Genomic DNA, 26,821 nt, shown 5'->3' with positions numbered 1-26,821 from the left:
ATGTCACTTCTCGCCACTATATCTAAATATATGGTTATTTATGTATCAACTGTTGAGCAAACAACATCTGCCTGATGGCCTAATTAGGATTGAAGTGTTTGGTGTCGTGTATGTGTACATGTGTGTGTGTGTGTTTGTAGGTTTCTGTATTCGGTTTTTCAGTGTCTGCGCGCCTGTTGGTGGGTGTAACAGCTTGGGGTGAGGTGGCAGAATGTGGAGGAAGGGAGGAAGGCTCGCTTGTCTGCATGTTTGTCTGATTCCCCTCTCTCTCGCTCTTTCTTTCCTTCTCTATCTCTCTCTCTCTCACACACTCTCACACACACACCTCTTTTTCACTGTGTGTTTATGCTCAATCTGTACACCTGAACAATCAGTATTCGCCTCCACCCCTCTCTCTCTCTCCCTCTCTCTTTTCTGGCTCCATATGGGTTCCCTCCCCGCGGCAGTTTCCAGGTATGGCACTGTGTTAAAGGAAACTGTGCCAGAATGAACCGGCTTGGCCCCTCGTTGCCTCACCTCTGAACTGAGGTGTTGTTCGCCCCCGAAGCCTCTGCTCTCTCTCTCTGCCCTCATCAAACCAAGCTGCCAACTTCAGCCGCCGTGACGGGGAAAGCCATAAACTGCTATCTCTATCTCTCTCTCTCTCCCCCTCTCTCTCTCTCTCTCTCTCTCTCTCTCTCTCCCCTTTTCTCTCTGCTCCCCCCCTCTCTCTCTCTCTCGTCCAGTTTGTTTTCCCATTCCTCATCCTTTGTCCCCTCCTGTTCCTCTGCTTCTTACACTCATTCCTCTTTTTCCTAACTCCCTGCTGTCTCCTCCCATTATTTATTCACTGCCCACTTATTCTTGAATACGCGACAAAGTGAGAACAGGGGAGCGGGTGAAAGAGGGAGAGAGGTAAAGAAGAAAGGAAAAACGGCAATGAAAGATAGAGAGACAGACAGACTGAATGAAAGAGAGGTGTAGAGGACTAGAGAGTGCACTCACCAATTAGTCCAACTGTGTTTTGTGTTGTATGGGTTTTGTATTTGCGATTTATGCGCATTTCACTGCTCAGGGCCAGACTGGCTCCACGGATCTGTATTGCCTCGGGTGTCTTCGTAGTGTTTATTTGTACTGACACAAGCACACACGTGCACATGTACACACACACACACATACACATTTTTTTTCTCTCTCACAAGCACAAAATCCCTATTACTCTAAATTCATGCACTCGCAGATACACACAGGCATAAACTGGGGATTTTAACATAGGTAATCTCCTGGTTCCCAACCCACGGTGCCTTAGGCGACGCTTCATAGGCCCCGCCCTCATCAACATTCCCTCTAGCCCTCGCCCAAAGTGATGCCAAGCCCTAAAGATCCTCAGCAGGGTGCATAGAAAGCGGAGAGGCCCGGGGAGCCGCTAAACATGCAATTTTTCTCTCTCAGGTCTTCTATGCAAGTTTAGAAAAATATGGGGAAAGTATTTTGATAGTTTCCAGGTCTTGAAGTAAAAAAAAAATAAAAAAATGAGAAAGTGTCTGAAAATGCATCCCCATACTGCAGATTTTTGGAGAATGTGTATGAATCTGCAATGTCTAAGAAGTGTGTGCTGGGAAAGTATATAATTAAGTAAAATGTATAGAAACGAAAAAACCCATGAACCCACATGATCTTGAGTTTTTGGACTCCAGATCTGCATGAATGTGGTACTTTTTAAAGGAGGTAACTCCAGCTCTTGGCTGAGAAGCTGTTAACACTATTTCTGTGTAGAGTGTTTTTAAAGGTATTGAATGATCAACTTCAGGTTGTGATATTTGTTTGGTGGAGCATTTTGTTATTTTCCTGACATCATGACAGCAACCACATCCATCATTTCCATAGATCATTTGCAACCTGTGTCTCTCTCTCTCTCTCCTCAGCTGTCATTTCCTGACCGGAGAATTTAACGATTAACAACAAAAAATGACTTCTCTATTCTCTCCCTCCCTCCTTCCCCCTTCCCCGTATCCCTCTCTCCTTCTCTCCCTCCCAGTGCGTCTGCGGTCAGACCGTCTGTCTCTCATAGAAGAGTGCATCACCCAGTGTTCCACGGCCTACAAGCAGTCCACTACACTCCTGAATCTGGCCTCGCTTCTCCGAGTAGCAGGTACACACACACACACACACACACACACTCACGCCCTCTTGTCTTTTGAGTTTTTGGCTTGTTAAATATGTGTCCCAAGGAACTTATATCTTCTATGATGGCATTTCCAAGACAAAACTTACAAGATTAAGTGACAACTTGCACGTGAGCATGAGGCCTGCCCACACAAGGAAATGGCGCCGCAGCATGCGTGGGTACTTCCAGCGAGCGCGGCGACAGGCCTCGCACAAGACGGAACTTCGTCTTTGTGAACAATATTGCAGCTCGCAAGCAGAAATCCATAGTTGAGCGCCCACACATCCTGAATGAGCGAGCAAATTTCATTCCTCACACACAATTACTCTGTGTGCTCTCTAAACCTTTTTTCTGCCCTCAAGTTTGATTTAGTTTTGACAGTCGGGGTCGGGCTCAGCGCTGGGCCATTGTGTCCACTCCTTACACCAGGATGTACTTTGTGCCTTGGCCTTAGATACAGGTTAGAAATGGTTTCCTAAAGGCGGCCCTGTCATAAATACCCGCTTTGTGAAGCTCATGATGTACAATGGTCGAGACTGTGTCACAGAGGTGTTGATTCAGTTCTGTGGTAACTTTTCAGCCCATAGTTTTGTGGTGTTTAGTAGCTATCCTGTTAAGTGTCTGTCTGCCCCCTGTTGAGCTTCTACATACAGTCACCGCTGCTCCTCGCCGATGCAATTTGGCAGATGATGTCGTGATTTTCGAGACCGCTGCACCTGGAATTCGGGCGGCGAGTGTTTGGCCTCTTTGAAACTCTGTTAATTGCCTCATGCTGCTTTGAAAACTCGCAGATAAAAGTATCGATCGGTCAGACCCCTTTGAAAGCTGACAGATGCTGCTAATTGGCTTTCAACTTAATATGATTCGCCTGTGCAGCTGCCTTTGTAATTGTGATTTAGTCACTTCAAAGTTAAAGTCCTTTTTCATGTGTTGTCTCATTTATTGCGGCCACCCCATGTATTTCATTTGTAGAAAATATTTGAAAGGGTTTGACTGAGCCACACCACATACGGGTGCAGGACTGTAACCTCACAGCAGGGAGGGGGAATTGTTTATGCGTGACACGTGCAATACAGTACACAAACGGGATACTACTTCGGGCCAATGATTTATCCATGAAATTGGACTTAAGGACAGACTTTCAACTCTAACGCTTGGTGTCCCCTATGGAAGGACTTGACTTGCACATGCATGTAGAAGGAAAGGTGAAATATTGTAACATTTGCTGTGTTACTGTTAAGCGTACTGCACAACTACACACATTTAAAGTAAGTTGGGCTGTTTACGCAACATCCTACACACAGATAAATCTTGCCAGGAGAGCTACTGACAAACCTTCTCCGTCTGCTCTCGGTAAACAGATTTCTGTTTGTCTCTCTCTCTTTCTCTCTCTCTCTCTCTTTGTCTGTCCCTCGTTCTCTATCGATCTCTCAAGGCTAGACTGTTCTTTCTCTCTGTCTGTCTTTCCTTCTTTCTTGCAGCGCATCTGTGCTCATTTGAGTCGCGGCGTGTCTGCGCCGACATAAAATGAATGCGGGGAGAGTTTTGAACTTAGCCTCGCTAATCAGATGGAAGTGTAATAGTCAGCTCATGTTGCTGTGCCGTTAGCTTATACAGACAGGATTCAGAGACTTCAGTGCCGGAAAAAAATATGAGTTACTGGGCTCACTAAATTAAACTTTAATAACAAGTTGTCAATAACTACACCCCCTCCTCCACATACACACACACACACACACACAGACTTTCCCATGACACCGCTGTAAACTGACAAGCTGTGGCAAACAGTGACATATCCCGTTCTTTCTCTTCTTCCAATATGACATGAATGTGACATAAGACTCTTCTCTCTCTGTCTCCCTGTCTCCCTATCTCAGTATTTGTTTCCTCCTTCCCCTCTCTTTAAGAATTTGGGCTAGACTGTTCTGTCTCTCTTTCTCTCTTCCTATATGTCTATGTCTCTCTCCCCTCTCTCTCCCCTGTCCTCCTTCTCTTTAGTTGTAGAAGCTATACTGTTCGATGCTGTTTTCTCTGAGGCCTGTCACTTGCTAAAGGAAACCTGCTAACCGGCCTTGTGGCATTTTCTGTTTCTGTGCTGCTCAAATTCAGTCAGCAGGCAGCTCGCTCTGTGTGGTTTCAGAGAAAGAGGCAGAGGGAGATGAGAAGAGGAATAAACACATTTTTAAATAAATAAATGCAGGGGGGAAGCTTTTGAAGGGCGCACAGCTCCAGGGCTCCGTCGTGAATATTTAATGGAGGTATCACCAGCACACCGGTTAAAAACCCCTAAGGGTTCGGTTCCTTCCTCCGTCTACAGAAATGTTCCGTGAATCAGAGTGAGTCTTACTGTTAGGGGAAAGGCAAAATTTGTTTTTGTCTGCATGAATCAATAATTATCGTGGCACCAAATGAGAATCAAATTGTGCTGACTTGGGATGGATCAGGGTCATGGTGTAGTCATTCAGTAAATGTCAGTAGGAGTTTGTTGTCTTTTCATGTGATTCAGGTGATAGTCTGAGCTTTCAGACACTCCCAGTGTTTTCTGTTCATTGTTTTTCTGACATATCTCACCTTTTCATCACTTCTTTTGATTGGTCCGTCAAGAACAGGTGAAGTGTTCAATTGGATTTCCAAGTTGTCTGATTTAGTCTGCTTGATGTAAGGCCAAAAGAGTGTTTTGATGAAAATGTTCGGTCTACAACAAGACAGGATGAATACAGGTGTGCTGACACACACACGCACACACACACACACCTCTTCTATATTGAGGTCCTGACAGCTTTTGAAGACACGCTTTCACCAGTCACCCTGAAAATATTTGACCAACACCTCTTTCCCCCTCGCAGTAAACACCCAATTTCTATCCGTTACTCACTCTGCACATTCACACACACACACACACACACACACACACAACCACACACACACATTCCAGTCCAGTGTCATCCCGTCTCTTCATCTCACCCCCATACTTTGATCTTTAATGTACAGGTTTGTTCAGAAGGCCCGTTTCTGCCCATGCCGCTTTTGATCGCCCGGTCTTCTCCTTTTTGTTTATTGAGGTTGGGCAGAGATCAAAGGCCGTCCTCGGCCACCGCATGAATGTTAACACCAATACCAATCCCGTCGACACTAAGACGTCAAACTGAGATTTATTCCAATTTGGGGAGAGCGACGGGATGGTATTTTTAATATTTAATTTTCCTTCCTTGAGATTAACAGACACGGCAATAAGCTCAGTCATGATAGACACCGATTAATATTTAGTCTCGGGCCCCGTCTGCTGTGCAGCTAATGCATTTAAATGTCCTTAGGTTGCAACCTTGAGCCTGCGTGTGTGTGTGAGTGTGTTTAGATGGAGATTTAATATGAGATTTATTAAGCCAGATGTTATATGTGATATGCAGGATTATGAGATTTGTTGTTCAGTGTGTTGACTTTGGCATGTTGACACTCATTTCTCAAGATCAAAAAATGTTTTTTGAAGACTGCACACTTTTTCATGTTGGTGCATGCCTGTTTATATGTTGATCTGTCTGTTTATCTGTGTGTGTGTGTGTGTGTGTGTGTGTCAAGGAGATGACGAGGCCGTGCGGAAGGGCCAAGTGCTGACTCTGCTGGCAGAACAAGCTCTCCAGTGTCTGGACTTCAAAGCCTCCTACATCCACTGTCAGGACCTCATGGCTGCAGGTGAGCAGTTAACACTGGACGACAGTGACACAATGTACAGCCCAGGTAGTTAGCAGTATCGCTGTAATGCTAACGGAGCCCTAACAGAAGATCCTTCCCCTCTCTGCTGCCTGTCTCCTTTCCCCCTCACTTGGCTCTCTGATAACGCTGCGTGACAGCAATGCTTCCTCAACACTGTCATTATCTATCAGAGCCATTTGAATTTCAGCAGAAGCCTGCCCCGCATGATACATCTGAGGACAGGCACCCTGTATTACCACATTAGCTCCTTGTCAACCCATCATTGGCTCTCTGTGAGTAAGCAGTGAAGTAGCTACAGCATTATGACCTTGGCTGATTGAGTTGATTGATAGGCCTTGCAGTAATATGTAATGCCACTTCATAAGTAGGGATGGGATGATATTCTTATCTCACGATACGATGCCATACGCCATATGGGGTTCACGATTCAATACAACCACAATACGATGTAATAAATAAAAGCCAATGACAACAAACTATGACTGTGCAGAATTATGTTTTTCATTTTTCTGCCCCACGATACGTATTGTCACATTTTCTTATTGCAATATGTTGAATTTTGATATGTCGACCCATCCCTATTTATAAGGAGAGGTGAGGATCCTGATCTATCTACTCAGGGAAGGGAAATAATGTAAAAAGATGGAATATTGTCTGTTACTTGTTACTTAAGTAAGGAAACCAGAACAACATAGGACAACATAGGGTTTCAATGGGACTATCCCAGTGTAAGACACTAGAATACAGTATTTAGCAACTTCCGTCACTGGGTTCCTTCAAACATGATTAAGCTGCAAGTCGCTAGCTCACCAAAAAGATATTGTGTGGTCTGGGTGTCTTTGGTGGCTTGTGGCTGTGACTGTAATGGTTTTCTTCCACGTTTTTGGACATTCGAGTACCACTGCCTTTGGACTACGTAATCTTGTTCCTGGAAGCTTTACAACCACGTATCCAAAATGTCTTCTTTGTAAAGCTGGTCTCTCAGCATCTTCGCAACTTCCCTAAAAGGGTTCAGAACGGCCTCTGAGATGTTCACATTTTGACCACCCCGTTTTTATATCGGGGCACAGAGAAATCACAGAGAAGAGAATTCCACAGGCCTCTTCCACAGTGCTGAATAATGGGCGACGGTGTGGATGTGAAAAAGGTGTCAGGGGAGAAAAAGAAGGTGTGATCAGATAAGCGTTTGTGTTCTCTGTCTTTGAACGCAGCGGGAATAATTGAATCTATTTGTAAGAGGAAAGTCAGGGTGGCGTGTTGGTTTTTGACTGTGATGAAGCTGGAACAAATGTAGCACGTATATTACGATGCATTGTGGCATATTTCTTTTGAGGACGAAAGGCGTTTTAGACTTTAATGCACATTAATATCCCAAGGCTTTAGAAGGTGTTAGACATTGTTACATTATTATCTCTAAGCGTTATATCCTCTATTCTTTTTTGCTTTGCCATTTCTTAGGTTTCATATATGTGTCTGCTGCACGTACACAGTTCAGACACTTTTTCTACTTTATCTGATGCTGCAGTAGGCCTTGGTCTTCTAGCTTATAGGATTCAGGGTAGATTAGTAGAGATGGACACTGATAGAACTGAAAACTACTTTTGCTCAGCTGTATTGTGTGATTGTTTTTTTCTGTGTGTCTGCATCTGTGTGTGTGTGTGAGAGAGAGAGAGAGAGAGAGAGAGTGAGAGAGAGCTTGTGTGTGTTTGTGTTTGACACTTTTTTTTTCAGTTCCCTCTTACATTTCATCCCCTGCCTCTTCTTGCAGTGTTTTCCTTTTTTTCTTCTCCCTGAAACAAATTGCAATCCATTCTTTTATCTCATTACTCTTATCTCCCACTCTCATTTTCACATTAATTTGCCCCCCATGTCATCCTGTTTCTCTTTACCTGGCTCACCCCACTTCACCCCGTCTTCCTTTCTCACCTTCTTTCCCTCCCATGTGTTCTTCCTTTCAGGTTACAGTCCAGCTTGGGAGGTGTCCAGTCTGCTTGGCCAGTGCGAGGGCTATGGAGACCTGGAGGCCCGGCAGGAGCTGTTAGCCTTCTCCCTCACCCACTGTCCCCCCGACAGCATCCACGGCCTACTGGCTGCCTCCAGTGACCTGCAGACCCAGGTTACCCTTCACCTTTCAGCTTTTACCTGTGTACTGCAGAGGACTGAACGGTGGGGCTGTAGGCATAAAGTGTTAGTGCAGGTTCCCTCTCACCTCTCGCTGACTGTGGTCCAAACTTGTAACAAATAAAGAGGCCAAAACACAATGCTCTGAGTCGAGAAATATTTTTTGAGGCAGCACAGTAAACAAGCACTGTTTCAACCTCCTGTCACCTTTCAACTTTCAACCCACTCAGCTCAAGACTGAAAAGTACCAATATCTTCACCAAACACCTTACAGCTCAAGTGTAGAAAGTGTAAAAAGTATTACCAATTTCAACCAGGAAAAGCAGATTGTTTATTATAGCAATAATCCCTGAGAGGGTGTGCTGCCCTGTGATTATGCATATGACTGCTATGTAATGGAGTGCAGCGCAGAACAGTTGGCAGCACCAAAATAAGGGTACTATGGCTTTTATACAGTGGTTTTAAAGCATTTGTACAATCTAAAAAGTTTCCAACAATGTAGTATACAGATATAACAATAAGCAGACAGGAGAAAGCAGGAAAATTGACACAAGCTGGTATAGCAACCAACAAATCACAGCCGTGCGTTTTGAGAATTACCAGCACAGTTGCAAAGTGCCTTTGACCAATTAGATTGCTTGGCTGAAACTACAGCTAGTATAATACAATAAAATAAAATAAAGTACCATTGTTTTTGTTGTTGTTTTTTCACTCTCCCTCCCTCTTTGTCTCCTCCAGGTGTTGTACCAGGCGGTTAACTATCAGATGGAGCCTGCTATTACCCAGAGTGGACGAGAGGCTGACGAGACAGACTCTCTCCAGGTGTGTGTGTGTGTATCGGTGTGTGTGTGTGTGTGTGTGTGTGTGTGTCCATCTGTATGTGTATGCTTCCCTATATGTGGAAGTGCTGTACATCTGCTCCGTGCCTGATTTGTAGTTATGTGTTGTCCATATGCCACCCTTTCTCTGTGGGTGTGTGTGTGGGTCTGTCTGTGCTTTTGTATGTGTGTTTGCCTATTGCTCCATATTTGATGAGCTGTAAATCTAGTGTTAGGGTTCCTCAGCTCCCTTGGTTTATTTATGCCTCCCTTCTCCTCCCCTTCAGCACCGCTAGCTTTATGATGCCATGAGTGGGTGTTAATGTTTCATGACCTGCATCGCACCCCTTTGTGTCTGGACGCTGTCTGTTGTCATTTTATTGTTGTATCGACGTTCACACTCCTTGTGTGTGTATATTTGTGCCCTCTGGATGTATGAGTGTGTAAATTGTTTGTAATTGTGTATTTCTGCGTAGGTGTGTGTGTAAGTCTTTGCATGCATGTGTGTTCTGGTCCCTCTCATTCCCCGCACCCCCAATCCCCTGCCGAATAAAGTATTGATGAAAGGCACTAAACGATTTGGCCCCAGCCCACTGGCCCTCTAAATGTGGTTTTAAAGTCCTTTCCAATTCTGCAATAACCAACATACCATGGAAATGGTAGGTGCACTTTCAAAAACCCAATAATAATGCAATTCACAGTACAGTGCAGCACATTTCACATGCACCATTACTTTGTTAATGTTTTTTGTTTTGTTTTGTTTTGTTTAATTTCAAAAATGAAGTGAAACTTTGCATTTTATGAGTAAAAATCAGTATCGTTATTGTCCCTTTTTTCTTTCTTTTTTTGTTGGAATGGCTGCACATTGAATTAGCATTATCCTGCTTGCTTTAAGACACAAGTGTACTAGCGCTTTCCAGGTTTTCGGGTGGAGGGATGAGGTGGGGGTATACATGATTGTGAGGAACATGATTGTGAGGAGTGAGTGAAACTATGTTGACTTTAAAATCGGGAATCGCTGAACAACATTATAAATGTATGCGTTCACTTAGCCACTACAGTTAGAAAATCACTGAGCTGCTTGCTGATATGTGAATGTACCGGGCATCAATGTAGAGCTGCCTTATGACTTCTACCATACTGCCTGGTTTACAAGCGCACACTGTATCTCCCCTATGCTGGGCTCTTGGGGCTCTGCGCTGCCTAAACAGTGCATACCGTAATTCCCCTAAACAGTTTGCAATGCAAAAAGCGCTACACACAAATGAATGATCGAACCAATGAACACACAGAGCCCAGCTCTTACTGAGGTGCTCCTCCAGAGTACCGAATAAAAACAACCATGTCTAATACAGCTAAAGCTAATACAACACTGCCAGTCAAGAGTCCTCAGTTTACAATTCATCCTTTAGCCTGACATTATAATACACTGTAGTCTTCCATTCAACATGCTTGCTGTGATGCTGTAGTAGTAGTAGATGCAGGGTGGGGAGACTTTTACAATGCCTACTACTGTAGAGTCGCCAGATTGACATACTCTCCCCCAAACACTGAAATAACATTGCTGCCATTGTTTTTTCCTCCATCCTTTCCCTGCTCTCACCTGCTTGGCCTCAGGCCAGGGCTCCCGCTGTGGGCTCCCCTGTGGGGGCGGCCGGAGACTTACTGCACAGAACCACAGCTAAGACCATGGAAGTGCTGACCACTACTGGCCTGACCACCAAGGCTGTGCTGACCGCAGTCAGTGACCACCGCTGGTGGAAGGAATCACTCAACTACCTCCGGCCGCAGCAGGTAGGAACGCTTTGATTACCGGATTGGGTGTGTGTATATGTGCTCCATCTCATATGCTTGTTTATGAATGTATCAGAAGTAATCCAAGAGGCATAAATCAGCAGCCAAGAATCATGGAGCCATGCTAACGATGTATTCTTTTTATGTTTGTTGTTAAGCTGGCGCCTAGACTACAGCGGATATATACTGTATGTATGTGTGTGTGTGTGTGTGTGCGAGTGTGGCTTCATAGGCTTCATCCAAAAACAACCAATCAAGAGCTCATCTCTTGCATAATTAATTGGCCAGCCTGTTGAATATTTCAATATCTCCCGGTTTGCCGGCGGCTGGACTGGCTTGGTGGTCGCCGGGGCGGAGATGGATGGCGTCTCTGGCCTTGGCAGCGGTTGGGTGGGGCGGAGGGGGTGGTGGCGAGTTTTCTGAGGAAAGAGAAAAGTGGAGAGGATGTGAGCTGTGGGACAGAGAGGGATGGCAGTGCTCTGGGCATGTTGTGAATGTTTAATGACGTTTTTATGGCTCCTCAGGGTCACGGCGCAGGCTCCAGCAGTCACGAAGGGGCGTGTGAGAACTCCAACCTGGAGCGGCAAGGCTGTAGCCCCTTTTATCAGGAGCTTTTTGATGATCCCTATGTAGACCCGGTGAGTGGTTTTGGACCAATGAGGGGGTGTTTGTCTTTTTTTCTCCTACTTACCCCAAGGTACCTTCTTAAATTGTGTGTAAAGAGTGTGTTCATGACTTGAAGAGATGTATTATTTATTTTTTGCTATGACCCATAAAAGCCTTGAAAACCAGTATTGAGACAAAAGGAATATTGATTTCAAACTGAGTCATTTTAATGCCAGAAGCAATTTGGAAGTATCAACGGTGCTTTACAGGCAAAGGAGAGATGGAAGATGGAAATGGAGATGGAAAGAGATAAACTAAAGTGATGAGACGATAACAGTGAAGGAGCAGGGAAAGAGCAGGGCGGAGAGATGACACAATAGTTAAGCACAAAGGTAGTAGGAGTATATAGCAGATGGAGAGGGAGTGAGGAATATCATAAAAATCAAGAGGAGAAGAATGTCGACAAAAGGAGTTATGGAGGAGGAAAAGAATAAAAGTGAGGAAAGGAGTAGTTTGACCTTTATGCCTAGAAAGTGGTCGCCCTGGGCTATGACTGGGCTTTTTACTCGGAGACACAAATCATGTGGATAGCTTAAAGAGTGGACGTGAGGGGAAACAGAGAAGGCCGATACATCTCTTCTCATGACATTTTAATAGGCCTCTCCAAATCCCTTCCTCCGCTCCATCTCCAACGTCCATCCGTCTTCCATCATCCGTCTATCAATAATGGCTCCCCACGTCCATCCAGTTGATCAACGGGATTGTTTTTTTTTTTTTTACGTCAACAGTTTCAATGAAGGAAGGGAGCGACGAGAGGCTGATTGAGAGAGAAGGAGAGACAAATGCAACAAGACAGAAAGATGGAGAGAGGGCGAGCGGGGAAGATAGACAGGGAACATTCTGTGCGAAAAGAAGGATAGCGCCAAGGCCAGCGAGAAAAACAAACTCCATTGTTCACCTCACAGACACTTGAGGAATAACTTGGTGTACGTGAATCCTATAAATGAATTATCATTCACACGGGGCCTTTAACAAAAGGCCCCGTGTTCAAACACTTTATTTGGCTGTGAAGTTCATTTGTTTACTCCATCTCTCATCCGTCTGACTCCCCGGGAATTAAGACGCCGAGTCGCCTTAATCACGTCTCCCTTTTGTCGTTTTCTGATCTGCTCTCCCCTTCTGCGGAGGTTCCCTCGGAGTGAAGGTGGGTATTCGTCTTATGATTCACTAACTCTTATCATGTCTTTCTTTATCGCTCTCCCCTCTCTCTCCTCCATCAGAGTCAAGACGTGTATTTGTCCTACAGCGATGTGCCTCAGGAAAACTTCGCCGAGGTTTTGCTGCGGACCGGCAAACTGGCCGAGACCACAACCGAAGGAAAGACCCTGTTTCCTGCTACAGAGGGTACACGTGCATACACACACACACACACACACGTGCACGGACACACACATACTAACACAGATGCAGTAAGTACAGCGTGTGGTTTTTAACAGTAGGTAGGACTTGGCCACGTCGCCCTCCATCAAATGCTTGCTGGGGAGTTTTTCCTGAACTTTCTTAAGTGCTTTTTTCTTTTTAGTTATTTCACAAAAGCAGTTTGAGATGAGTGAGTATTGTTTCACTTGAACTGTTCCGCAGTGCTCCATCTCTGGGAAGCTGTGGTATTTGCAGAGAGCGCAGTGTGGTTTGCTCCCCCCCCACCCCTCCTCACCCTGCCCTCTCCTCTCCTCATCCATCTAGCGGGGGGGGAGCCCATGCGTGGTGGACTAGGGGACACGATGAGAAGAATAGCCTCATATTGATTAATTAATGTATACCCACGCATCCCACGGCAACAGTAAATAACGACGCGTCACCGTGGCGATACCAGAGAGATAGCAGCAAGTCAAAACATCAAGGCCAACGCCGCGTGATGGATCACACCGGCTCGCCAGAATCAATGCCACTACAAAAATAAAGAACACACACACACACACACACACACACATATGCTGGACGTTGTAGATGCAGATGGAGTGCACATGCAAGGCACACACTTTGGCTCCGGAATGCATACGCGTAGATACGCATGCACACATCTCTCATAAACAAACACACACACTTAAACGCATTCACATACTCACACAGTCCACCAAAACCAAGCTTTTCTCTCCCTCACCCCTCCCTCTTTGTCTGTCGCTGCCATTCAAATGAATATCTCTGTTCTTAAAAGTCACCTTCCCTTCGGAGCTGCCGCGGAGTGCGACGTGTTGGGAAAGAGAAAAGGCGGCGTGGACGGCCTCGCGTCCGATAACAACCTTCGATTAATGACTCCCCGTATCGGCCCGCCACGCCGGCTGTCCCCAAAAACAGACTCGGAGATGGCCTTTAAGAAAATAAATATATCGATTTTTCACCTGGCCCAGATAAGCTGGAGGTAATTAATGGTGACACAAGTGGAAAGCAACTCAATGGGATTGAGCTGAGTAAGGTGCGGAAGTAGGTACGGAGAAGCAGAGAGAGAGACACACACATACATGCATGCAAACACACACACACCCAACTGTAATCAGTTGTTTTTCACATGCCTGCACAGGTGAAACAGTAATAAGTCACTGTCACCCCATCCCGCTAACAATGTCCCTGATTTAGCTGACACAGGAACAGGAGTGTGTGGACGCATACACATACACACACAAAAACACAGGCACACACTCGCATACACAAACACACACACAACACTCATGCATCCACTCATATACGTGCAGTCTCTCTTTAACGCTCTCGCTCCGTTTTTCTCTCTCTCACACACGCAGAAATACTGTACGCTTTTAAGACAGGGTTATCTACTCTGAGTGTGTGTGTGTGTGTTTACCCCTCTGGTAATTCCTGTGCTGATGGTATCAGTAGCTTTAGAGAGGCGTGTAATCAGCTCATTCTGAGGTGTAGCTCATTGAAACCCGGGGGGTAGGAGGGGTGGGGGGGGGGTGGGGGTGGGGGGGGTGGGGGGTGGGGGGGAGTGGGAGGGTGGGCAGAGGAAAAACGAGAAAAGGAGGAGGGCGGGGGTTCTGCTTAAGAGAGCTGTTATACCTCTTTAAACTGGTGCATCACTCCACCCCTACCTACACACACACACACACACATTCAACCTCCGAGCATATGCGCTGTTGGCCTGTTTGTGAATTACACTTCGCACGCACCCTGTGTGCGTGTGTGTGAGTGTATGCATATGTGTGTGTGTGTGTGTGTGTGTGTGTGTGTTAATGTGTATTTCTTTCTACAGTATGTATCTCTCTCTCTCTCTTTGCCTCTATCTTTTTCTGCCCCCACCCCTCTCTCGCTCCCAGTGTCCATGCTCTAGTTTTCTCTGTCTGTTCCACTTTGTCTCAGGCTCTTATCACCAACAGAGGCTTTTGTTCTCCTTGGGTCTGGGACTACAAAGTGATTCTGCCTGACTCTGCCTCTCTGCTCTCTCTCCCACTCTTTCCTCAGTGTGTGTGTGAGCGAGTGAGCGAACAAGTGAACAAGTTTGTGAGCGAGTGAGTGTGCCTGTCTGTTTGTGTGCTTGTGGTGGTTGGTGTTAATCAAGTAAATATTTGTGGTATTGCTTATATAGGTCTATATAAAGTAAGCACGTGTGTGTGTGCGTGCATGCATGCGTCAGTGTGTTAATTTGTTTGGCCTCCAGGCTAGTGGTTATGGATTGGAGTCCAACTCCGAGCCCCAGGCTCTGACTAGACTCCAAATCCCATCAGCCTTAGAGGCACTGGAACCGTGGGTTGCCCAGGGAAATCTTTTGTTGGGCAGCAGATATTGCCAGGCTCTGGTCGAGCCCAGTCGGCATGACGAGCGCTGCCAGATCATTGATTCAAACTGATGAGCTACGACCAATTAAAGACATCTAATTTGGGATTCTTGTAATCAAACTCTCTTGCCTGTCTTTGCTGATGATAGATATGTGTAGACTGATTTGGCATTCAACAGAGGTTTCAACTTTGAAGTGCACTTAGATGAAGTTTGCACTCATCCAGAGTGCTCTTATTAGAAGTGGGCATGTACTCCCACTTTGAATAATGAATGCTTTCTGTGCAAGAAACCACACATGGGCGCGCACACACACACGCACAGTTGTGTGCACACATACATACCGCATGCGAACACACGCACACAAACACGCACGATAGCCCGGTGAGCAGATGGACAGAATCCCGGGACGCAGGAGGGATTTTTAATGACGCTTCTTGACTTTGTCCCTCCCTCTCTTCTCTCATCACCCTCTATTTTTACCTTGCCTTTCTTTTGTCTGGCCCAGTGAGAGAGGTGTATTCTGACAGGCACTGTCGTCTGTATTCAACAAACGTGGGATGAGACTCGTCCAGGAAGGAAGGGTTGGTTGTTAATCCTGAGTGCTTTAGTTTTAGTCCTCTCTCTCTCTTTCTCTCCCTCTCTCCATCCCTCCATCCTTTCCAGTGTTGCTGCAGCTGGCCAACGATGCGTTTCCCAGGGACATGACGCTGGCTCTGTCCTACTTACTGGCCCTGCCTCAGGTAGGTGGACACACACACACACACACACACACACACACACACACACACACACACACACACACAAACAGGACACGTCAGAGTAGTTTAACAAATTAAATGAAAGGCCAGCTTGATCACACACACAACCACACACACACACACACACGCACATACACATACACAAATACACAGACTTTGGTTCTCCTGCGAATGGAAGTGTAAGGTATTACAGTGTCCAAAGCTTCTGAGCTCCTGGCTAATGGCTAAGTGAATCCATATTTTCTATAGATCCCTCACCTCTCTAGATGAGTTATTATGGTAGACAGTTCCTTTACTCCATCAGCGTGTCAAACTGAAATCAAAGACGCACTTAATAGGCATCGGCATAATAACGACACAACACAAAGCATGCCTTCAAGTGCATTTCTCAAAGTGCTGCCCACAAATGCTCTCTCTCCCTCTCTCTCTCTCTCCTCTCTCTCTCTCTCTCTCTCTCTCTCTCTCTCTCTCTCTCTCTCTCTCTCTCTCTCTCTCTCTCTCAGGTGTTGGACGCCAACAGGTGTTTTGAGAAGCAGAGCCACTCTGCCTTGTCCCTCCAGCTGGCTGCCTACTATTACTCCCTGCAGATCTACAGCCGCCTCGCCCCCTGCTTCAAGGACAAGACCCACACCCTCTACCAGGTTAGGATGCAACCCCGAGTGTGTATGTATGTGTGTGTGTGTGTGTGTGTGTGGGGGGGGGGGTACACACATACTCAAATGTGCCCATTTTTCCTGCCCCAGCGGTGTGATAATTAACAAAGTTGTTACACCTTAACAAATCAGAATGGTGACCCACTTATTATACCTTAAGTATCCTTAAGTGCAATTTTCTAAACCATGCCTGCCATCGGGAGTAAAGTGAAAACAGGCTGTAATAGTCCCATAATGTTCTTTTCTTCCTCAGAAACAGAGAAAGTCAGAGAGTGGGAGAGAAAAACAGGAGAGTATAGACGAGGAAAGGAGGGAGGGAGAGAAAGAACAAGAGAGAGGAGGCTAGTGGCGGCGAAAGAGTGGTGTTGGGGTGGGGGGGAGTGAAGAAAATTGGGGGAGAGAGAGAGGAGAAATGGCTCTGACCTTTTCCTTGAGTGGACTGTGGCTCTCATGGGGTTTAGCCCAGGTGGAAGGAGGGAGGTAAACTGCTGAAATAAAGGGAAGAGGGAAAAAAGACAGCAAAAGAAGTGGATAAGTGTGTCCCCGCTGACATTCAAGGTCAGGACTGCGCACAAACGCACAAACACACTCCCGCCGCGCACGCACTCACACAACACAGGTGCACGGACAACTTCACACGCTCATGTGCGCTTCCCCACACCATCCAAACTCACACACTCTCTGCATCCTAATGGCCATAATCATTCCTCATCCTCCTGCCTCAAGTGAAGTTCAAGTCCATTAACTTAAAATATATACAACTTTTTCCTCCTCTGCTCTACACTTTGGCAGTTGGACCTTCATTTTTGGCTCATTCCTTTTTTTTTTATCTCTCATTTTCTTCCCTGTTTTTTTTTTTCTCCCCAGAGTTGAGTGCTTGTTATCGTTGTGTTCCAGGTCTTGCCTTCACACTACTCTTATTGATGAGGTAGTGGCAGCTTTTACTCAAACACTGATAGAAATAAGAGTGAAAAAAAAACTTTCAACCCCTCTGCACTCCCCCCCCTCTCTGTTTACTGTATGTTCACTCTCTCCCTCTGTCTGCTTTTTTCATTCTTCTGGATTTTATTTTTCTCTCTCTTCCTCCAGTATGTGCTCTCTCTGTATCTCCTTCCTTTTTTTCTCTCCCCCTGCGTTTTTTTTCTCTGTCAATTGAGTTTAGTTTAATAAATTGCTTTACTGGCATGAAAGTTCTCTCTCTCTCCCCCTATAACTCTGTTTTTTTCTGTCTCTCTTTCTCCATGTTGCTTTCTTTCAATCCATTTTATTTTGCTCTCTCTGCTATCATCTTCTCCCTCCCTCTAGCTCTCCACTCTGTTTATGTGTTCCCTTTTTTTTTCCATAGGCCTGTCTCCCTCTCGTCTGTACAATCTTGGGCCTCTCTATCCACAATACTATCTTGACTGTGCATACTTTATATATTTCTCTTGTGCTTTCTTTAGCTCTCTCGCTTTCTCTTATCTTCTAAGGGCACACATTGTACAGCGTGTGATATTTAATTTCAGATATGTATGACAGGCTGTGTGTGTGAGTGTGTGTGTGTGTGTGTTTCACCATCTCCATTTCTAGCACATGCGTGCTTTGCATTGCAAATGAGCTTAGGACAAGATGTTTTCCACCCGTTCCTAAGAGCATAACAACATTTTCCATATCCAAGTGTGTGTTTGCATGTATGCTTATGTATATGTATACGCATTTGTGTCGTATTTGTGTCTGCTTTTCTATATAGTGGTGTGTATGTGTGTGTGTAATCGCAGGTTAATATGTTCCTGTGTTTGATCCATTTTTGCGTGACAAGTGGTGTGTGTGTGTGTGTGTGATAGAGAGGGGGGGGTATGTCTTGTCGAGCTGTCTGCAAGTGTTTCCCGCTCTCCACTTGAAGAACAGCAACACTGTCTCAATGACTCTCACGCTGTTTCAATTCTCTTGTCACTATCACATAATTTCATACCCAAGCAATAAGACACCAAACACTCAAGACACCAAAGTCATTCAGTGGCAAGCAGGAGCAGGGCTCTCCGAGGGTCTACTCAAAGTGTGTGATGTGTTCTTAAAGCCACCAGAGTCTGCTTCCTCACAATACAGACAGAGATTTCGGAACTGAAGCTGCCTGAAAAGAGAGCGTTGAAAATTTAGGGGAGAGCAACATGACCCTAACTCCTGTCACTTTTCACTTTAATGGTGCTGCTGTAGCATTTTAGCATCAATAAATCATTACCACATTAATTTTGAGACTATTAGCATAGTGACCATAAACAAACAAGACCATCACAGAGTAGATTGGCAGCCATTACCGGCCTCTACACTTTTTATTTATAATGTGTACCGCTGGGTCGGATTTCACGGGAAATCTGCAAGATTGCTTCATGGCACAGAACAGGAAGAGCTGCTCCAAGCAAGGAGGTGCTACAAGGTGCTTATGGGAAATGTGGTCTTGACTTGGAGAAACGCCAGCACCAGCACCTGGTCTCATTTGTTTATGGTAATTATAACAAGGTGTCACAATTAATTTGACAACTACATATTGATGATTCACGTATCACCTAACACCCTTGAATGTCTTCCCAAAACATTCACCTGAGCCCACGTTGTACTCTTTTAAAAGGATAGAGGGTAGTAGGATCTGGTATGATTCAGTCCTTGGCCAGTGGGGGCACACGCGGTCCCAAGGTGACTCTAATGTCTCTGGGCATTCACCATGCACTTTACATTAGTCTCCTTGCTGGGCATTTTGCACTAACTATTATTGTTGCAGCCTGTTTAATCAAGGGAGTTCTGAAGCCATTTGTGTTCCATGTTAAATTATCGGTCCACTTAATTTTTTTAAATTTTTTTTATTCCAGTCTTGTTAAGTTGTCATGTATTACTAGGTGCAGAAGCCTACAAAATCTAGCTCTCTGGTTCTTGTAGTTTCTATCACCCACTATTGACTTTCAAGGTCTTTAACTGTTACTTTCCCATCCGATTATGGCTCCCAGGCATGACGAGCAGCACAAGGCTCAATGACACGGAGGCTGGGTTTCCATTATTCCCCAAGGCATAATGAGCCGATTCCCGCACGCTCACGCTGGAAGTTTTCATTATGTCGACTAAAGTGCTCGTTTGCAAAAGAGAGGCAATGCTTAGCATAATTGTTCTGCTGCTGGTGTTTGCACAATATTGCACAATAGCCTGTGAGCTTGTGTTTATGTAAGTGTTAATGTCTGTTTACCTGTGCTTGTCGGTGTTTTAATGTGAGTTTTTTCTTCATTGTGTGTGTGTGTGTGTGCATGTCTATGTGCACACATGCATGCATGCTTGTGTTTAGCATAATTGTAGCTGTGAATGTGCAGCCACTGTACAGCAGTGTGCTGAGTAAAGAGATTGAGATTTTCATTCAACCATTTATCTTCGCATGCAGCCACCATTCTCTCACTGAGAGGGATATTGATCACTCACACTCGAAATACACACATACACACACATGCACACGCACACAGGCACACACACACACACACACGCACACTTTTAAAACATGCACAATTATATAAACACACTCAGTATATGACCTTGGAAAACATGTGCATTGTGCACTATATCATGCAGAAAAACTGCTTAACTCTTTGGCTATCTCATTACAACAATTTGCTCTGTAATAAAAGTCCACAGAGCAATGTTAGAGATATTTTACCTTCACTTCAATAACTCAGATGGAGGCACTGCATTGGGAAATCACCTGTATGAAATATATTAATATATAACAAAGTTCACCAAAGGACTCACAAGGTAGAAATTGCATTCGTATTGTAGCAAACAAACAGTATTTCCTCAAAAGCATTGAGTTCACTTGATAAAACAGCGCTTGGCTCACATTTAGTGACATTTTGCATTGCCTGTGGTCACTGCAGATATTTTCCGTTCGCGGCCCCGACAAGATTCAAACTGGCAGTCTCGGTAGCCGACCTTGGAAGTGGCTTCCCATTGAGTTCGCTCCCTGTTGTTGAATTGACTAGAATAATTGAGTTGGACTGAGTGGCCTCCCACTCACAGAAAAGCACCGTGGATGCAATGGCTTGGCTTCCCTCTTCTTGTACAAATTTTACCCTTGTGCCACAATCATTAGCAAGTCCATATTTTACTCATGGGAGTTCTGTATAGCACAGTAGCCGCAGAAAGGGCTCTATCAGACAAACATGCACTCTGAACACACAGTTGCAATTGATTGGGTATAACGGTTGATACTAAGTGGTCCCTAAACCCTTTAATTGGATGCATTGGGTTGACTGTGCTGGGCTACTGTTGTGTTCCTCTTGCTTGAGTCTTGGCCGTCCTCTTGCCTCCATGTTTGTTGCTTGTGATCAATCCCCTTCATGGTGTTTTATGACCCACAGTGCAGCCAACTCTGTTTATGGAGTGATTATCCTTTTAAAATCAGTGTTCAGTTTCTCTCCCCCTCGCATTCCTCCTAATTACGTGCACATATACACCATTTTCAGAATTAGTGCTAATGAGGCCACTGACTGTATAGCTCAATGTTAGGCATGGTATAAATACAACTCATTAGGATCATTACTAGCTCGCTGTCTGGAGAGGGGAGGCATGTCTGTTCCTCTGTAACCTCTACATGATCCTTACCGCACAGAGGGAGAGGGAGAGCTTTATAAGATGGATTTGGTTGACAGATTGTGTGTGTGTGTGTGTGTGTGTGTGTGTGTGTGATGATCTGGTGACAACATGTGTAGTACAGAATAACATGACCTCTAGAATGTAACGGACATTAAACAATGTGACGTGACATCTAGATCAAGTGCAAATGTTCAATTCCATGCCCGTGTCATGAATAAAGAGATGAACAAAGAGTTACTAGAACTTTATTTTATTTTATTTTCAATCTATCTTATTTTAACCAGGCAGATCTGTTAGGAACATACATATAGCTGAAGGCAGGCAAGAGGCAAAAGGCTTTTTGATGTGTGCGTGGTTGCGATCAGAATACAACAAATAAGGAATTAAGGATGAAAATCAGAGCGTGGTTGAAGACATTTGAGACTGAGACCTAGTCTTTTATTTTTACACTGTTCCCTCTTAGGCAGCATCATAGGAAGGAGTGGAGCAGAGAAATAGAGCCTGAGGCAACAGTGGAATAGCTAGGGGGGAGTTGGAGAGAGCTGGCTTCCTCCCAGCTCTGCAACATCACAGCATACCTCCTGAAATCACACTTTACATACAGTTTAGCTTATGTCTATGCATTCTTCTTTTTGATCAAAGACAAGAAATGGCTTATTGAGATAGAACCTCATCAAATAAAATAATGAAGTAATTAGAGAGTGCTTAGTGTGAGGAAAATTGGGATAAGAAGGAAGACTTGCTGTAGAGAGGCCACAGGAAGGCTTGGAAACGATGGACGAGGGGAAAAGAGTTTGAGAGATGCAAGGAAGTTTTACAGTGTTAGAAGGGGAGAGGGAGGACAGGAACGGCGATACAGCCAGAATATAATCCAGATATCCAATGGCAGTGAGAGAGAGAGAGAAAGAATGCAACCAGTGTTTCATCATAAAAGCCTAATTTCAGAAAAGTTCTTCAAACAACTGCCTGTCCGTCACAGTTCCAGCAGACTTTTTTCTCTCTGTCTTTGTTCTCCCTCCATGTCACTCTCCCTCTTCTGTCACATGGTGCTGGCGTTAAGAAATACCCTCCTCTCCTCTCCTCTCCTCTCCTCTCCTCTCCTCTCCTCTCCTCTAAACGTTCTCACCTTTGACTCACCATTCCCTACTCTTCTATCACCTTATTTCTTCCCCTCCTCTATCTCCATACTCCCTACTCTTCTTTTTCTCTCCCTTCTGCCTCTTCTCCCCCATCTCCCTCTTGTCCTGCTTTTGAACTGTGAAGCTGTCACCATGACTGGCACTGGGACCACATCTAAAGACACACACACACACACACACGCACACTGAGAGCTGAGACAAGCACACACACACCTCTATTTTCAAACTCACACATTTCCAACAACCATAATTACCTTATGCAAATCAAATCAACAAATAACCCATCTTATCGTGCTGGGCGACAGCCTATAAGATGCCAAAACCAACTACAGAAACTCATTTAATTAGAACCGAGTTGATGAGAGAGATACAACATCCGCCTACCTATCCCAGCACTTGTCACACTCTCAATCATAAATGTGCATCCACTGACTAATTCCCCACATGCCAGAATCACGGTGGCAATTATGGTTCCTGCTACATTTACCCATATTTTCTCACCCTCTAGAGAAAAGGCTTCGCAGATGTTGAATAGCGTGATTGAACTCAGGTGCAGCAGTCAACTTCTTTCTACATGCAAAATTATAGATGCAAGGCCAAGGTGATTGGTCGGCCCCTTGCTGCTCTGACGCCTTCTATTTTTGAAAATGGCCTCATTAGTTTGTCATGGCAAAGAAGTGGAAGACTTGTGAAGTTTTAGATACCATGCTGGTGAGTGTGTTTGAAACACAGTATGTGACATAGTTTAATGATGAGCCATAGGGGCAGTTGGCTTTTGGTCAAACCTGGCCTAAAGCTGCAGTGCGCGCAGCACACCTCCTCCATAGGAAGGAATTGCGATTGAAGAGGAAATAAGGGAAAGAAGGAGACAGAAAGAGAGAGAGAGAGAGGGAGCCTGTCAAATAACAACTCACTGTTCTCTATAGTGGATATTTTGTTGCATATATTTCCAGTGTGCCAAATTTCTGGCAAATGCTTGGAAACTTGTTCCACTCTTATAAGAATGCTTTGCTCAACAGCAGAACACACTTTTAAAGCCAGTAAGTTGGCAGGAATTCAAAAGGTTCTTAAGTCATCAAATTGGTGGCCAGTGTTTTTATTCCCCATTGGCAAAGGGGCAGAGCTCTGCAAGTCCTGTTTCTTGTTTACAAGATATTTAGAGGAGCGGGCGGGATATCATTCTCAGGATTACTGAATTTGGCTTTAAACATCATGTCCTTTTCATACCCTTTTACCCTGTGAGGCTGTTGGCATAAAATAATGTGTTTAGAAGCTGGTTGTGTAAAAATGTCTTAATTATCCCCCTTTCATAGGCCGACCCCAAGAAGCTGATTCGATCGGTCACGCAGCACGTGTCGGCGCATTCGGATTGGCCAGAGGAGCTGGAGAAGCTGATAGGCCAGCTGCATGTGTACAACGAGCGTCTGACAGACTTCACCCAGGCCCAGGTGCTGCAGGGCCTGGGCCGAGGGGTGGACGTCCAGCGCTTCAGCTCCGACTCCGACTACAAAAAGGAGACCATCCTCGGCCTGGCAGAGTGAGTGGGGAGGGGACCGGGACTCACTCTTACAAGAATACCCAACGTTTTTGGGAGATTGGGCCATTGGTCACCTTACCCGTCAAGTGATGAGAACATGGATACCAAAATCATCCATGTGTCCCTCCCGGTGCTCCATGCTGACTCTTTAGTGAGTGATAGTAGGCAACTAGCATTATCTCAAAGTGAGAAAATAAAAACTAAATGATAAGTAATCTTAATGGGTCTGGCAGCTTTCTGTAGAAGATGGGTAAAATTGACACAACTATGATATAAAAATAACATGCTGTTTTGAACTACTAGGGACTACTTGCCCTGTTTACATAAGAAGTGAATGTGGTGGGTGATAGGAGACTGTGTGAAGCTGACAATCATCACGCAGCAGATGAATACATGGTTGCTCACCTGAAACAGTTTAAAAATAAACCTGGCTACATCAGCTATGTAGTTAATGATATTTCATTTTTACTAAAAGGCTGATAATGCCACTATCGCCCACTATCACTCAACATAGTGTATGCTAAAGAGTTAGCACAAAGCACTGGAGTGAATGATCTACCAGGGACACATGGATGATTTTGGTGTCTATATATTCTCATCACTTAACGGGTAAGTTGACCAACTGGCCAGTCTCCCAAAACTTGGTGTATTCCTTTAAAGTCCCTTGGAGACCTCACCATCAGCTTATTTTCAAACAGGCCAAATCATTGCTTTACAAGGCAGAATAGGAGCAATCAAAGTGTCATCCAGTGTCCTCACCAGCAATTTTATTTACTTCTTCTTCTTTTTTTTTTTTTTTTTCCAAACAAGCATCACCAGTAAAATCCTTGTTTTTACAAAGCGAAACAGGAGCAATAACAAATTTCTGCCGAATGAAAGAGGCACATTTATGATTTGAAATTGCTGGGTCTCACTCTAAAAGCTGCCCTCCAATCTCCTCGCCAGCGATTTTGCAGTTTTATTCAAACAAGCTTTGCAAGGGAGCAGGGTAGATACTAGCTTGACAAAGTAGTAATGCCAGCTGATTCATGTCAAATGATGCAGATGCCCCTGCGGGTCCACACTGACTAAACTCTGTTGTGTCTGCTGGAAGTGATCATACATACAGTAGGTTTGCACTGCAGTCAGTGGGGGCGTCTTCTGTTTGGATCAGGAAGTATGCATTTTCTGTACCACATATGCATTTTATATCGGTGTGAAACTGTTTTTAAGTGAGAGGCTGGTCTGCTTGAATGTGATAAATTCTTATATATCATTATTTTTCTTCTCTCCTCTCCACTGTGTGTGTGTGTGTGTGTGTGTGTGTGTGTTTAGGACACTGGATGACGGCGTGTACAGAATCTCTCTGTCTCTGGCTCAGCGCTACAGCGTTCCTCTGTGGGAGGTCTACATGACTCACCTCGAATTCCTCTTTACAGATAGCGGGTACACAGACGCACACACACACACACACACACACACGCACGCACACCAACACACACTTGCTCTCTCAATGCATTTTACTTTTCTCTCTACTTATCTCTGTTCTTTTCTGTCTCATTGCCTTTTTCATCTCATCAGTTATTTTGCTTTTCTAGATGTTTCTAATGTCTTTTTAGTGCCATTATCCCACTAGATTATATGTAAAGTTAAAGAGCAGTGAAAATTACTTGCTTTTATCCACAATCCTCCACTCAGAAAGGTTGACAGGGGATCAGTATTCAGCGGAGTTTGAGCGAGCACCAGTCAGAATCACTTTTCCTCACTCAGCGGTAGCAGAGAGACCAACCACTCAGGAAATCTAATGGGTTTTAAACCTTAGTTTTGTGATAACAAGCCGCAAAGTACTTGCTTGATACTTGATTAGTCTATTTTTCCGATTATTGTTCATACCTGTCAGTTGGAAATATTTAGTGTGTCAGGCTGGATTTGAAATATCATCTTGTCACCAGGTTTCAGTGAGGAAATGCAAATAGCGTGCAAAATGCCATCTCTGCCTGTGTACGCCTGTGTGTGTGTGTGTGTGTGTGTGTGTGTGTGCGTACTTTAAATTCTGAAAAATATAAAGGGAAAAAACGAGTGAAAGCAGCACCACTGCCTCTGTGAATTATGACAAAACTCACCTACATAAAATGCAGACTTGAAACAGCCCAGAGTAAATCAAACGTGTGCATGTGTGTTTGTGTGTGTGTGTGTGTGAGTGTGTCAGAGTCTATTTCCATAATTTATTTGCTCTCTGACTTCATAGCTGCGGATCTGACTAGCTCTGCACCTTGCCTTGTTTTAATAGAATGCCTTTTCAGCAGAGTTGAGGTGTTTGTGTGTGTGTGTGTGTGTGTTGTGTGTGTGCGTGCACGTGTGTGCATCTGTGATAAATATTCCCCTGTCGCTGAGCCGTTGCATTCTGATGTAGGGAAATGGTTTATGGAGTCCACTTAACGATAAATTACAACCTACACCTTCCTCGGACCCTACCACAGCTGCTGTGTATGTGTGTGTGTGTGTGTGTACCAAAATCTCCAGGTCATGACAAATGAGTAAAGGATATTCATACTATATCTCGAAAGCACGGCAGGAAGCATCTGCCATGTGCATACGGATTCAGAGGATGGATGGATGAGGGGAATGATGGAAATAGAGCAGACCGGGAAAAAGATAGAGGAAAAGACACATGAAGAGGACAGAAGCATCGCTGCAGGACAGAGGCATACATCAGCAAAAATACATACATACAAATATTGTACCTTGTTCAAAGATATATATATATATATAGGAATGCACCAATAACACTTTTCACTACCCATGTAGATTCAGTTTATTAAACTTTAAGCACTGCCTGATGCTAAATACAGATCCAGTCCATTACTTTTACAAAACAGCATAGACTGGCTAAACATTGGACAAAAATGATTGAGATATAATCTGTTTTTCTCCTTTAGAAAGATAAAATATGATTCTATGTGTCAAAAAGTTTTCTTCCTTTGATTTCTGACATATAACACACTTGGTATAGAGAGCCTAAGTCCCTCCCCTTCCGCTGTCCCCCATGGGACCTTATTTCGGAAAAAATATGTACGGTAGTCAACGGCGAGAGACAAATAATTGTTTGATCCCGTTTGAATTGTGCCATGACTTACTCATATGATGTTTTGTCAATTTAAAAGA

At 44.6% G+C, this 26,821-nt stretch overlaps 1 protein-coding gene across 1 annotated transcript in view; it reads left to right on the top strand.

Annotated features, from left to right (window-relative positions):
- The window catches only part of nbas (NBAS subunit of NRZ tethering complex), a 140,243-nt gene that overhangs the window by 54,914 nt on the left and 58,508 nt on the right, over nt 1-26,821 (top strand). Inside the window, exons 33-43 of the mRNA XM_078289855.1 lie at nt 2,018-2,131; nt 5,723-5,836; nt 7,816-7,973; nt 8,717-8,800; nt 10,414-10,590; nt 11,115-11,228; nt 12,477-12,600; nt 15,649-15,725; nt 16,247-16,384; nt 23,454-23,677; nt 24,992-25,102. Coding sequence (XP_078145981.1) covers nt 2,018-2,131; nt 5,723-5,836; nt 7,816-7,973; nt 8,717-8,800; nt 10,414-10,590; nt 11,115-11,228; nt 12,477-12,600; nt 15,649-15,725; nt 16,247-16,384; nt 23,454-23,677; nt 24,992-25,102 — 1,435 coding nt within the window. The remainder of the gene's footprint in view (nt 1-2,017; nt 2,132-5,722; nt 5,837-7,815; nt 7,974-8,716; nt 8,801-10,413; nt 10,591-11,114; nt 11,229-12,476; nt 12,601-15,648; nt 15,726-16,246; nt 16,385-23,453; nt 23,678-24,991; nt 25,103-26,821) is intronic.

Source organism: Centroberyx gerrardi, chromosome 18, assembly GCF_048128805.1.
Source record: "Centroberyx gerrardi isolate f3 chromosome 18, fCenGer3.hap1.cur.20231027, whole genome shotgun sequence".
Taxonomy (NCBI): domain Eukaryota; kingdom Metazoa; phylum Chordata; class Actinopteri; order Beryciformes; family Berycidae; genus Centroberyx; species Centroberyx gerrardi.
This window is presented reverse-complemented; position numbering and strand designations above follow the sequence as displayed.